Genomic DNA, 14,029 nt, shown 5'->3' with positions numbered 1-14,029 from the left:
ATATTTTGGATCTGTTTGTGTATAAGGTTTTATTATCAATGTTTTTCTTTTATTATTTCAAAATTTGGTACAAGGTTTCCTGTTATGAGGGTCTTTTGATGTTGAGTTACCTTTCTTTCATATACAGTAGAAACTCTTTAAATTAATACTCGATAAATTAATAAACTCTCTAAAATAATAAATTTGTCCGGTCCCGACTTGGGCCAATGTAAAAAATTGAAAAACTCGATAAAATAATAAGATAATAATTTTTCGGGAGATCCCTTTATAATTTTCGGTCCCAAGAAAATCATAAATTAATAATCCATAGAAACTGAAAAAAAAATATATTAAGAATACATTGAACACATTTGTTCCTCTTGTTTACATTTGTTGTACTTCAAAAGTCATTATTGATTTCCAATGCATATGAACACAGTAGTTACTAATTTACATTGAGTCTCAAGGTTCGCTACAACGTAATTCTAAGAGGCATAGACTAATTTGCCTTTTTGTTTGGTATGTACAGTATAATTACTTAAAAACTCTTTAAATTAATAATTATTAATTTATCGATAAATTAATAACTCTCTAAATTAATAAATTTCTCCGGTCCTGACATTATTAATTTATAGAGTTTTAACTGTAGATGCATATTTTCAAGGACCCTGGTATATTTAATTTGAAAAATGAAGCAATTATGTTTATTGCCATTTCAACTTTATAATGAAGTTGTGGATGCAACATTCGGGAGTTCATTCAAAGAAATCTCTAATGTTTCGACAATTGAAAAAAATATTAGGGAGTTCATTGAAATAAGTTGAAATCAACTTATGCACATGTGTTTAAGGCCGGAGCGCATGACATCATGAGGCGTACTTACCTCACCTTACGTGACCTTAGAAGAATCCTAGACCCTCTCTTTTCCTCCCCTTGTGCTTATTCCATTGTTATCGGACATAAAGAGCCATCATCGTCAACGTGGAACACATCCAAGCCATAATCACTGCTGACGAAGTTCTCCTCAGAGACCCTTCTTTGTTCAGGAACTTCAAGCAAGGGTCCGTAAACCACTACGCAACCACCACTCCGTTTGAATTCACAGTGCTTGAGACATGTCTTGAGGCGGCTTGCAGCGTGTTGGAGAACGAAGCAAAGATGTTAGAACAAGAGGCACATACTCCTTCTCTAGATGAACTGAAATCAAAGACCAGCACTGAACTATTGAACAATTTGGAAGGTCTTTATAAATTAAATAGTGAAAGAGGGATTGGAACGTTTTCTGTTTGATGAATCAAATATGGCTACCTCCTCCACTGCCAACGAGAAGGTTGTCGTTAAGGAGCTGAAGATGCTCTTGGAACTTGGAAGCATACTACTTTCAGATTCTCATCAGTACTCTCAACAAACTCTCCAAGGTACCTTTTCTAGTTCCTTTTCCATTTGCTATTAGCAGCTACAAATAGTTACAATTTTGTGTGTTCTTTTTTAGGAGCAATGAAGTTTATACAAATCTTATTAATGTTCTATATGGTTATTATCATCGATCATAGCTTAACATAATCTAATTTATTAAAGAATTGACTTCTCTGTTGCTGGCTTTCTTTTTTGTTGGTTGTCATGTTCAAGCTGAGGAGTTATGTTGATCACACCGAGGACAACATCAACATTGTGCTGCAAAACATACCGGACACAATCGCCTACAATTTACAGCCACATTATCCACAATCGCCTACAATGTACAACAATTTACGCTTTGGATGGAACGAGAGAGTTTCTATGCACTATTGGTGGCCGCATTGTTGGGGCCGTATATTCTTGTTTGTGGTTGCCGATGCATGGTCTTCTTTCGACATTGGTTTATTCTATATAACGCTTTCCTCCTATTTGTTTTTTTTAAAGGCTTCTAGTTCTTGTTATTTACTCAAACATTCTATTCCGAGATTCACTATTTTCTTAAATGCATATTAAATTCTTTTTGATAATTTATTATGGTGGTTGTGGAAGACACAAATGAGAGATAAATAATTTAATTCCTGTAGCTCTAACATAATTGTGATTTCTCAGTCTGTATGGGCTTATTCTATTTACATGTTAACTAATAATTTGACTAGCTCAATTCATATGAGATGAGAAGCAAATTTATGTACTAGTACATTGGTACAAAATTATATCATAAACATAAGTGCATGATCGGATTAGCAGCAAGTTTAATAAAATCACATTGTGCCAGCACAATTTTTTCTCAAGATAACAAAATCATGATGTTATCGTGATTTTACAAAACTCATTGTCAATCTAAACATATGACGATACAATAGACACGACTTGCTTCAATGTTGTCTATAGTTGCAGTAAGACATTGCAAACAACATCTTTATCATGGAATCATAATTGTTACAGTTGTATTTTATCACTGATCATCACTACAACCCAAGAACATAGTTTTATAGCTGTAACACAATTTAAAATGATATCCAAATTAAGAGTGAATATTCTAATGGATCCATTTTTATAATGGCAGCACTATATTCAAGAACAGTGGTCACAAAATTTGTGAATCCTGAAAGCTAATGATAGTGATGAACCACTAACAAGATTTCAATGAATTTTGAAACAGAATTCAACACCTGAAATGATAAGGGATGATCCCAGTAGAAGTAGGGTGGTTCGACTTTGGCATTCACTTCTTATATTGGATCCATTTTTGGCACGAAAATGAAATGCTTGAGTAAGTCATAAAACACTCTTATCTTTGATCATGAATTTGTTAAAATGCATCTTAATCGATCTGCACGAAACTCACACTCATATCTAGTCTCTTACCAAAAAACCATATGGAACGGTGATTACAGTTTCGTACCCTTCTCTGTTAGTGGTTTATTTGAAAGTCGTTTGCTCACCATCCCTAAGGATCCTTAATATCGATTGGTTGACAAAGGACCGTCGTGAAGTTATTGGCTCCTGCAATGGATTGATCAGTTTATGGAACCTCACCACCAGGACAGTATTCGATAAATTAGGATATTTCCGTGATGATATGTATCAATTGACATTTTGGAAGTTATGTTTAGTTATGATAATTCATGTGACACTTATAAGGCTGTGGCATTACAGAGTGATAGTAACAAGACAAAAGAGGTGCAAGTTCTTATTTTCGGCAATAATATTTAAGGAAATATTCAAAGTTTCTCTTGTAGGCCTATTGAGTCGTTATTTTCCAATACCGATACCAGGGAGCATGGTGGTGTACATTCGAATTGCACCATTAATAGGTTGGCCATTATTAGTATTAGTAATAGTAATCTTGCTTTTGCGATTATTTCACTTAATCTAGGTACAGAGACACACACACAATTGCTGCTCCCTCCATGTTCTCAAAAGAAGTCACTTGTAAGTCAGGTGTTTGTGTGTTGATGAATTCACTTTGTTTTTATCACGATTTTGAGGGAACCGATTTTGTTATATGGAAGATGATGGAATTTGGAGATACAAAGTCTTGAACTCAATTACATAAATTTTGCTTTCACATCTCAAGAAGAACTTTTAACGTGGTCCGTGTTTCAATCTATATGAGAATGGTGATACACAAGTGCTAATGTGATATGTATCCAAATACGCTGTAAAGTAAGCAAACTCTTCCAAATGCATCCTAAAAATCAAATTGACAGTTACTATACAAAACAACAGTGGTCAGCATGTACCAAATCTTCTCTAGCCAAATATTTCCCTTGTGCTTAAAACTTTTCAAAACAGCATCAATCATTGGCAGCTCTTCTGGACTTCTAGTCAGCTTATATATGTATTGATTATGAGAACAATCGGTTGAAGTTGTTTGCATAAGCCATTGGCTTAACATCAGGGTGTGGCTGCAAATTCAATAAAGTGAACCAATCCAAGAAGAAAGTATGTCAACACCAGACATAACCTCACAAATTGAATGAAGATATGTATGATTTAATCACAGTGCAACAGAATGATTGTAACATGAAATGAAGAGTTATATACTTTTGTTAATTATTTTCAGTGTTATCAATTGCAGTGGCAGACGAGGGCCAGAAGCCAAGAATTCGACATTCTAAGCCACCATATCCACCATAAAACGCTTTGGCGCCACCATCATTCACAAATTGGCAATATGACACTACACTAGTGAAAGAATCTGCCACCACAATCCGCCATATGGTGTTTCAATAGCCCATATTTAACAACACTGATTCTTTTCCTTTTTCATTTTTTATTATAATGACTATACATAATATAACATGACAGATTTCAAATTATGAAAGATAATATAAGATGACAGACTTCAAATTATGAAAGATACTAACCACTGCTTCAAATGTAATAATGTTAGGTTTCAAATCAGGTGCTTCAAATCGAATAAAGGCACCTTTGTTACCCTTCTGCATAAAACAATGGAAAATCAGGATATGTATACTTCATGGGAGTATAAGTGATTACTTACATACATTAATATCATAAGCGTGTGGCACGGTCACAACTCAATAATTTTCCTGCACATGCCGTAAAATTATTCAAGAAAGAAGGTTGTAACAAAAGAGACATGGTTACCTGATCACAGTAATTTGGAGCAGAAAATACAGTTATGAGTTTACCGTCATGTTGAATCTCATAACCCTTGTGCTTTGATTTATGAGATCTCACAACTAAATCTGTAAAATGATAATTCATATCAAGTCACCAGTGAAATAAGAAATTAAGTATCAAACCAATGGAAAACATACCTAAATTATTATCCTTCAAGAACCTTTTTGTAACATCCTCACCAAAACAAAAGCACCCATCGCCACGCTTGCTTGGTCCTCTTCCAGGGAGAGATTGTGGATCACTCCATAGCAAGTCATGCATCAACCCTACACATACCAAACATAGATACATAAACAAAACTACAATACAAAGAAGTATTAAGGATTATGATGAATAGCAAGAAAAAAAAAAAAATTATGTGTCTTACCTTCATCAGGAGGCTCACAAAACCGATTAATTGATCGGATTTGAGAGAGTTTGACCCCATCAACACTAAAAAGGCCTCCATGGACGACGAAAACTTTCTTGTTTATCACATGAGCCAAAGGTAAACAGTTGAATACTTCCGCAAACATTTTGACAAATTTGTCATTCAACTTTGAGCGCACCTCACCCTCAAAACCAAATATCTTGTTCATGCTCTTGCTCTCATGATTTCCTCTAGCTATATACATGGCTGAAAATAATATAGAAGCAAAACAAGTTACAACATCCCAGCTAACTAAGTGAAGTGAAAAGAGGAGTATAATATTTACGAAAATCCAACCACACAAAATAAGCATTATTGATTATACAATTCAATTGAAAAATAAGTTAATAAATTAAGCATCTAATCAGGTGATAGGAGATGATAAATTAAATAATCCATAATATATCAAAAATAATATAATGAAACCTAAGAAGAGGTTGTTTGGTCACGAGGGGAGTTAATTTAGAGAATTATCCGCATTGCCCAAAAGCAATTACACAAGTGAGTTACAGCACATTTTTACGTAAAACCGTAAGTCATATAGTTTATAGATCCTCTCATTTATATGTTGCTCAATGTCCTTTTTTCCAAATAATTAATACGGGACTTCTAACTCATCTCACACTTGCACAACACATTCTTTGGTAAAAAGAAAACCTAACAGGCTAATAAAGAAAGAGCTAGGGTTTACCAGATGGAGACATGCACTTAAATGCAAACAAAGTGAATGCGACTTCCACTGAAAATGATCCTCTATCTACAAAGTCACCATTAAATAGATATGGATTTTCTTCTGAAGGAAGCCCATTGAGCTCAAAAATATTCAAAAGATCATAGAACTGCATGCAGGAGTCATGAAAAATAAAATTGAAAGGGTTGGTAGTTAAATAAAGTTAGCCAAACATGTATAATCAGAATAAATGGAAATAAATTCAACAAGGAAGTTAAATCCTCCGTACACATGAGGCAAAAATAATCTAAATGTCCTCTTAGAAAATGTATAAATATGGACCTTTACCATTTTTAGTAAAAATAAATTTTATAATGATAAAAAATAGCGTATGCATATAATATTTTATTAAAATTTGTCAGGAATAGAAGGATTCACCTTGTCTTCGTGAGTCTAGCTCAGTTGAAAGGAAGAATGTATAATATATGCAGGGGCCGGGCCGGAGTTCGAATTCCGGACACTCGACTTCACCGCATTTAAAATGTATGAGTTCCAGCAACACTAGGATACTTGACCAAAAAAATGATCTACCTTTAGATCTGACCCTTTTTTTTTTTAGTCAAGTAGCCTAGCGGCTAGAGAAATTTACCTTTAAAGGTGAATATGTGGGGTGTCAGGGTTCGAACCCCGGCCCCTGCATAAATTATGCATTATCCCTTACCAAGTGAGCTAAGCTCACAGCGACAGATCTGACCCATATTAGATAGCCCCATATAAAATATTAACTAACAAGCTCATCAACAAAAAATATAGCTCCCTCCCCTAAAAAAATAGCTCCCCAATCCCTCCACATAAATGGTCAAAGAAATTTACTTTATGAACATAACAGAAAGAGAGACACACGCTCGTCTATTTAAATCTTTTATTATATTGTTAGTTTAAAGTTTGTTATAGAATAGCAAGATAATAGGTATTTAGTTTTGAAGTTTCCTGTGATCAAAGTGTAAATAAAATTTAAATTCAAATTTGAAAAAGATTGAGTCAATAAAAGTTATATAAGAAAAAATCAATGATGGTGTGAGAACAACCCTATCCTCCAAATATCTACGTAACAAAGAACCACCTTGAAGTTACTAGCAACAATTGTTTTCGCAAATAATAAACCAAGGGAGCAATTGTCATATACCAATTACCTGACCATGCACATCGCCACAAACAGTAACATGTTTTCCATTAGGAACAGTTATGTCAACAAGAGAAGGCAAAGCTTTCAAAACCTTTTTTGTTTGCAACAAAATCTTGGATGCATACCTAAAACAATGAACCAGGACAAATGCAAATACATTTCAACAACACTTCAATAAAAGTACAAACGGTTTCACAAAAAAAAAAAATCTTATTACTTCAATACCCTCTATCCAAGCACTTCTGTTCCTTGAAATCATTCATCATTTTCTTTACGAAATCCAAAGTAATAGTATCTCCTTCTATTCTTGATCCCGAATATCGTGGCTCGACATCTATTAGCGAAATAAAAAAACCAAAATATTTTCATGTCATGTGAAATCAAATGCATATATACGCAACAATCTTCTAAATGGGGCATAGTTTTTGGATGCCAATCAAGGCAGTAATTGAAAATCACAAGAAAAAATCCAAACAAGGTTGCAAGCAGCTGAAAATAATAAGAGATACATACAAGTGCTGGAGTTGGGCTGTTCTTGGCTTGTTGTCTTTTCCATGTTGCTTTTTGTCTTTGCTTTTGGTTGTTTTATTTTTGTTTTGTGATGGTCTTGGACCTCGATACTTCTTGTACTTGTACTCCTTGTACGTTTCTTCCCTTTCTTATCTAATTTCATATTTGTCATTCAAAAAAATAAAAAATAAAATAAGCAATTCACACAACATATATTTTCTTTATTTGTTCGCGGAATGCGTAGATGGTTTATACTACAAGTAAACTAAAAAGTACATAGCATCCACTATTTCCTAATGCATTACTGATAATGATTCCACTTGACTTGTTTCAAAAATCTCAAATGAATTAGGATCAATCATCCTAAGATTAATTGGTTTTAGGTCTTGTTTGATAAGCTTATACCATGCCTAATGGAGCAACAACTAGCAAACCAACCACAATTGTAGCTACTATATAATGATGCAAGAGTGATAATTTATAGTGAAGTATGCAAACATCAAAAAACCAACATGCATAAAATTTCTCTACTCTCAAGTACTTATGGAAAGGTTTGTGAGGAAAAAAACTTGACGATTAAGGTATTTTATGGAACATGAGAGTACTTCCTATTGGGCATATACATTAAAATTTGAACTTCGTAGGTAATTAATTACCTTTAATCCAGCGTGAATGAGCAATAGCCAATGCCAATGACAACACTCCAGATCCTATTACAACCATCACTATGTGTGCACCCACAATTAACAACGTTCCTTCATGCTCATTCAATTATTTATCAATGTTAAAATAACAACATTATAACATGTGAAAATAAAAATAAAAACAAAATTTTTAATTGACTTGGTGTATTTGGTCACACAAGACACAAACCTGTTCGATTTATGCGACCATCATCATCATATTTCGCATCATCTATTGAGAATCTACACTGCAGTGTCAATAGTCTCTCTCTTTCTTTGAAAACTGTTACGAAATTGAGGCAACACGCATATAAATATTACTCCCTTATGAAAAACATAATAGTTATGGAAACCAACGAGAGAGAGAAAGGAGCATATACATATACACAAAGATAAATTATCAACGCCTCAATGAAAGAAGAAAAAAAAAATTATAAAAAATAACATACCGATTTCGCAAATGTTTACTTTCTCTTGTTCTCCTTCCCATAAACAATGTCTAGTCTCTTATTTATAATTTAATTAGGCTAAATCCAAATCATATATTTTTATTTTAGAAACATATCTTAAAGGAATCAAATATCTCCATTTAAAGGTTAAATATCTTAATGGAATCATATATCTCCATTTAAAGGTTAAAAATATTTTTTTGTTAAAATCTTTTTTAATTTAATATGAACACCGTTAAAATAATAAGGAGCTCAATATGCAGACACAGCAAAACAAACATGCTTAAATCCCAAACAAACGAGCCCAATGTGCACCAAGCCTCCAAGGCTTTAGATAAAGAGTGTTAATACGGGGCTTCACCAAAAACCTAATAAGAGTGTTTTTTTTTTTTTTGAACCAGCCAATATTATTAATGCAACGACTGCACAAGAAGCGCAAGACTTGCTAAAAATACAAGAAAAACGATAGAGCGGACGACTTACAAAGGCAGTGCACCCCCCCCCACATAACTAAAAAAAACAGCAAACACACACCAGCTGCCAAAAACTAAGTGGGCTTTACAAAATACCCAGCACACACCTAGAAAAAAACTGCCAAAAAACAAATGGGCGTAAAAAACAGCAGCCAGCACTACAGGAAACAGATGCTACCAGCACCCAGGAGCCCAGAAAAACAAACACAGCAGAAGCAAAAAACAGCAGTCTGCACTGCAGACCAGCTTGACAGCATCCACCTCCATACCTATAACAAAACCGATGGCCCTTCCTAACGGCGAAGGCAATCATTCGGGTTCCAACACCATTCGTAGAACATACAAGTAGGAATCTTAAGTCTAGTTAGACTCCATCTCCATGAGAGCACTTTGATCTTCTCCACAATTTCCTCAATTCCACAAACCTCATCCTTGAAAATTTTGTTATTTCTTACTTGCCATACCACCCACACAGTAGTATGCCAAATAAGCCATAATCCCTTAAGAGCTTTCTTATTCCTTCCCTCCATACCCCAACAATCCCAATGAATCAACAAATTAGGAGGAGTGATAAAAGAAAATTCCATCCAATTCATTACCTTTTGCCATATCAAGCTAGTGACCTCGCAATGAAGGAAAAGATGTTTACTTGATTCTTCCTTCCTCTCGACCAATCCTTAAGGGTGCGTTTGTTTCAAGGGATAAATTGCATTTAAATCTAATATTTATGTTGAAACTAACTTAGATGATAGTGATTATTATATTTTGTTTGTTGAAAATGATTGTGATTTTATCAACACTAAAAAAATTTCAACCCAATAATTAATTTGTAAACTATTTTGATTATATAAATGTATATCTAAGTTGACTACAAAAAAATTCTAAGACTAATTCTGCTCGTTTTGCAGCCAATTTCCAACTGTAAATACAACATCAAACAGGTCGGAAATTCGAAGGAATAACTAATTCGACGCATATGCAAGTATAAAATCAATTTACAAGATTACCATAAACTAATTAAGGAAAAAAAAATAACATTTCCAAGATGAAAACAGAAACAAATTTTCATAAACTAGTACTAGTACTTAGCTAGTTATCCTTTGATTGAGATTTGCTCACCTTTGAAACAAGGTTTAGGTAGCTGCGATGCAGGAATATTGCACGAGTTAAACAACAAGGCTTGAGCAAACATCTTGGAAACCTTTGATTGTGATGCAACGGTGGCCTGCACAAAACTGCGAGTTGAGACAGAGTTTGGTGTAGATGCGACCAAGCAAGGCCAAGGGCAGAGGAATTGTGTTGCCGGAGAAGACATAGCAACTTTGAAAATCTAAAACACCGCAACAACAATCTGTAACAAGATGCCAACCCAAACGGATCAAAATCGCCCCTCATATCAGCTTCTTTTTTCTTCGACAAAATCGCCATATTTTTGTCATAACAACCAAAAATTAAACTATTTGCAAAAAAAAAGAAGGTTAAATTAAAATTAAATATTTAAATAGATAATAAAGTAGATTGGGTAAAAATGGGAGAACTCATCGATAAGCGGCTATGAAAACTTTATATTAATATCATGGTAAATAAATAAAAATTATCAAATTAAATATTCATCAATCAACTTTGTTGTGAAGAAAAATATATTAAATTTAGTTTTTTTTAAATGATATTGAACTTTGCTTTCCTTTTATGTTTATGTTTCAATATTTGAATTTTGATTTATGTGTTTAATTTTATTTTAGTTTAAATGCACTTTTAATTCCACTCTGTTAAAAAATTTAAAGTTTTATTCTCTTTATTTTAAAAATTAACTTTTTTATCCCTTATTTCAATCTTTTTGACGAAATTACTCCTCCACCTCAATTTGACGGTGCTTTTGAAATGAAGAATGTTAAGTTATACCATTGTTGCATTATTAAGTATTGCATGTATTTTTCACATTGCTTAAGAAAAATTGTCAGTATAATTAATATGTCTATTTTATGCGTTAATATTATCTAATTGTTCTTTGTTTGTATGTGTACTAGTTTGAAACCCATGCAACAACTTGTGTTGATTTTTTTTTATATGTTTTAATTTATGTTGATAATATTTGTTATAAAAAAGAAGTACAATACATGTTAAAATGTACGTATATCTTATACTAGTATGGACACCCGTGCCAAGCACGGGCTAGAATTTTGTCGTGAGATGTATTATTCTCATTTATGTGGTTGCTCTATATCTAATGAGTAGATTAACACCAATGCTGGCTCTTTCCATAAGGTCCAATGATGATATTATAACTCGGTTCGACTTTGCGAATGAAGCATGGGTGAATCCCAGTGACAAATGTCGGCTGCGGAGAGTCTTATACTTAAGTGAGATATGTTGATGTGTTGACTGTGAGCTAAAGTTTCACATTGGATGTGAGAGTAGATGTTGAGCAACATATAAGTGATATGATCCATATACATAATTTCTTAAGGTTTAGGTTAAGATGTGGTGTCAAACTCACGTGTGTGGATTATCTTTGTATGTTGAGATGATCAAACTCAATGTAGGATTATGCGAAAATCACAATATTGTTATCAACCGGTTTTTTAGTTTTTGGATGTCATTTGTTTATTTTCATCTTAAAGTTTAGTTTTTATATGGCATTCTCTTCCATATGTTTTTTTTTTCATTCAACGTTTATTATTTCAATTTATTCACTTTTGGACTTTTGTGGCAGGTGAAAATGGTAAATTGTCGATGTGTTATGTTGAGTTGACAAAAATATATATTCATTAGACAATTTAAAATCATGTAACGTTTTCCTTAAAAAAATCACGTGACGTTTGTTTAATTGAATCTAATTTTTTGGTGAAATAATTACCCAAAAATCTCGGACTCCTTCGAACAACCCATAAAATAACCAACAACTCGCACTATTCTCTATACTCTCACAAAAAAAAAATGCACAATACTTATTTTCTTTCGCCTATCTTCCCTTGTGTTTTAATTCCTTTTTTGATTTTTTTTTTTGCTTTTAATTTTCTTTATTTCTTCTCATGGAAGAAAGAAACATAAACCCCTCTCCATGAAACCACCGCCAACCAAATTTTTTGAACATTTTGTGATTTCAATTGACCATATTTAAATACGTCATGTAATTACCGAGGTGGATAGTTGAATGATAATTTATCAAGTGTGTATTAAAGTTCTGTATTGGATGGAATAATAGATTTTGAACATCATATAAGTGAGATGACTCCTGATGCCTAAAAGTTTTAGACGAAGATATGATATCAATCTCACTTGTGAGGTTTCTCTTAATCTAAGATGGTGATCAAACTCTATGAATAATCCCCTAGAAGTCCCAAAATCACAATGAACTGTTTTGTTAGTTTTTATATGTCATTTGTTTAACTTTTTTATCTTAAATTTTAGTTATTGAATTTCATTCACGTTCATTGTTTTTTTATTCAGCATTCCTTATTTCAAATTCTTTGACTTTGGTCTTTTGTGAATTCTGATAATGAAAAAAGATAAATGTATTATTTTGAGTTTACAAAAATATATACCTATTAGAAATTTTAAAATGATGTGACGTTTTTTAATTGAGTCTATTTTTTCGTAAAGTAATTACCCCAAAATCTCCTAATCCTTCAACATACCTACAAAATTGCAAGCAACTCAATCCATTTGCTATACTTTAAAGGTTAAATCACACACCCCTTACTTGTTTTCCTTACCATCTATCTCATGTAAAAAAATCCTTTTTCATGTTAGGTCTCAGTTTGTCCTTATAATTTGGATATGTCACCATATTACACATGCAAAAAGTCTCACATTTAAGAGAGATGTTAATGTGTCATATGTGAGTTAAAATATAAGTGAGATAACTTATGTACATAATGTCTTAAGATTTTAGATGAAGATGTGGTGTGAATCTTACTTTTGTGGTTGATCTTAGCCTAAACTGATTATATAAAAAAAAAGGCTCCCTCAGAAGACGCAATATTATGATGAATTATTTAGTTAGTTTTGGATATCATTTATTAAATTTTTTCATCTTAAAATTTATAGTTTAGGGATGTCATTTGCTTTGATGCTGTTTTTTTTATTCAATATCTTTTATTTCAAACTATTTTACTTTTAGTCTTTGGTGGGATCTAAGAATTGAAAAATGTAGAAGTGTTATGTTGAGTTGAAAAAAATACATGCTCATAAGCTCATTAGATATTTTAAGTCGATATGTGGTGTCAATCTCCATTGTGTGATTGTTCTTTGCATAATATGAGGATCAAACACAATATAGGCTCCCTGTGTCGTCCCAACATTAAGATGAACTATTTTGCTGGTTTTTAGATGTCATTTGTTTATTTATTTTTTAACTTAAATATAGTTTTTGGATGTCATTCGCTATCATGCCATTTTTTATTCAACCTTTATCATTTAAAATTACTTTACATTTGGTCTTTAGTGGGATGTTACAATGGAAAAATGCAGATGTGTTATGTTAGTTGACAAAGCACATGCTTATTAGACATTTGAAAATGACGTGACACTTTGTTAATTAAGTCTAATTTTTTTGTAAAATAATTACCCAAAAATTAATCTTCAACCCCTTCAACAAACCCATATAATTACCGGCAACTCAGTTTATTCCCAATAATTTTCGGATAAAGCATGCTACATATATTTTTTTCCCTAATCATTTTTATCATGTTCAAATTCTTTTTTCGTATTCTATTTTTTCTTTTTAATTTCCTTTCTCTATTATCATGAAATAAATAAACATAAATTTGCCTCCATGAAATCACTATCAAACTACCTCTTTGAACATGATGTGCCTACGATTGACCTTATTTGACTATGTCACATATTTACGGATGTGGATAGTCACACACTTGATTAACATATGTTAATGTATCAAGTGTGAGTTGACGTTCTACATTGGATAAAATAGTAGATTTTGAACAACATATAAGTGAGATGACACATATACTTAATGACTTAAGATTTTTTGTGAAGATGTGGTGTGGCAATCTCACTTATATGGTTGCTTTTGACCTAATATGGTGATCTAACTCAA

At 32.7% G+C, this 14,029-nt stretch overlaps 1 protein-coding gene and 1 long non-coding RNA gene across 3 annotated transcripts; one reads left to right on the top strand and one right to left on the bottom strand.

Annotated features, from left to right (window-relative positions):
• The first annotated feature begins 628 nt into the window (after positions 1 to 628).
• LOC146951185 (uncharacterized) lies at positions 629 to 2,032 on the top strand. The gene is made up of 2 exons (XR_015027817.1): positions 629 to 1,397; positions 1,609 to 2,032. It is a non-coding gene; the product is annotated as an uncharacterized LOC146951185 (long non-coding RNA).
• A 1,429-nt stretch (positions 2,033 to 3,461) lies between these two features.
• On the bottom strand, positions 3,462 to 10,433 carry LOC146951184 (serine/threonine-protein phosphatase 5-like). Of its 2 annotated transcripts, none has more exons than XM_085747152.1 (12): positions 10,090 to 10,433; positions 8,239 to 8,331; positions 8,022 to 8,120; positions 7,369 to 7,518; positions 7,081 to 7,189; positions 6,863 to 6,980; positions 5,691 to 5,838; positions 4,958 to 5,206; positions 4,728 to 4,856; positions 4,555 to 4,655; positions 4,311 to 4,385; positions 3,462 to 3,848 (listed from the first exon to the last, which is right to left on the bottom strand). In XM_085747152.1, the coding sequence occupies exons 1-12, from the start codon at positions 10,283 to 10,285 to the stop codon at positions 3,789 to 3,791; spliced, it is 1,527 nt and encodes a 508-aa protein (XP_085603278.1). In that variant the 5' UTR covers positions 10,286 to 10,433; the 3' UTR covers positions 3,462 to 3,788. The 2 variants fall into 2 exon arrangements, with proteins under 2 accessions (XP_085603278.1, XP_085603279.1); XM_085747153.1 differs by having other exon boundaries at positions 8,022 to 8,090.
• Between the last annotated feature and the right edge of the window lie 3,596 nt (positions 10,434 to 14,029).

This window comes from Medicago sativa, chromosome 2 (assembly GCF_051527215.1).
Source record: "Medicago sativa cultivar Bolivia chromosome 2, Bolivia_mono, whole genome shotgun sequence".
In the NCBI taxonomy this organism is placed as follows: domain Eukaryota; kingdom Viridiplantae; phylum Streptophyta; class Magnoliopsida; order Fabales; family Fabaceae; genus Medicago; species Medicago sativa.
This window is presented reverse-complemented; position numbering and strand designations above follow the sequence as displayed.

Excerpts from the sequence above, each read along its gene's own strand:
- LOC146951184 (XM_085747152.1), bottom strand. The coding sequence starts at position 10,285 with ATGTCTTCTCCGGCAACACAATTCCTCTGCCCTTGGCCTTGCTTGGTC. Across the intron at positions 6,981-7,080 it reads CAGAAGTGCTTGGATAGAGG|GTATGCATCCAAGATTTTGT; the intron begins GTATTGAAGTAA and ends TCATTGTTTTAG. Across the intron at positions 3,849-4,310 it reads TTATTACATTTGAAGCAGTG|CCACACCCTGATGTTAAGCC; the intron begins GTTAGTATCTTT and ends TTGAATTTGCAG.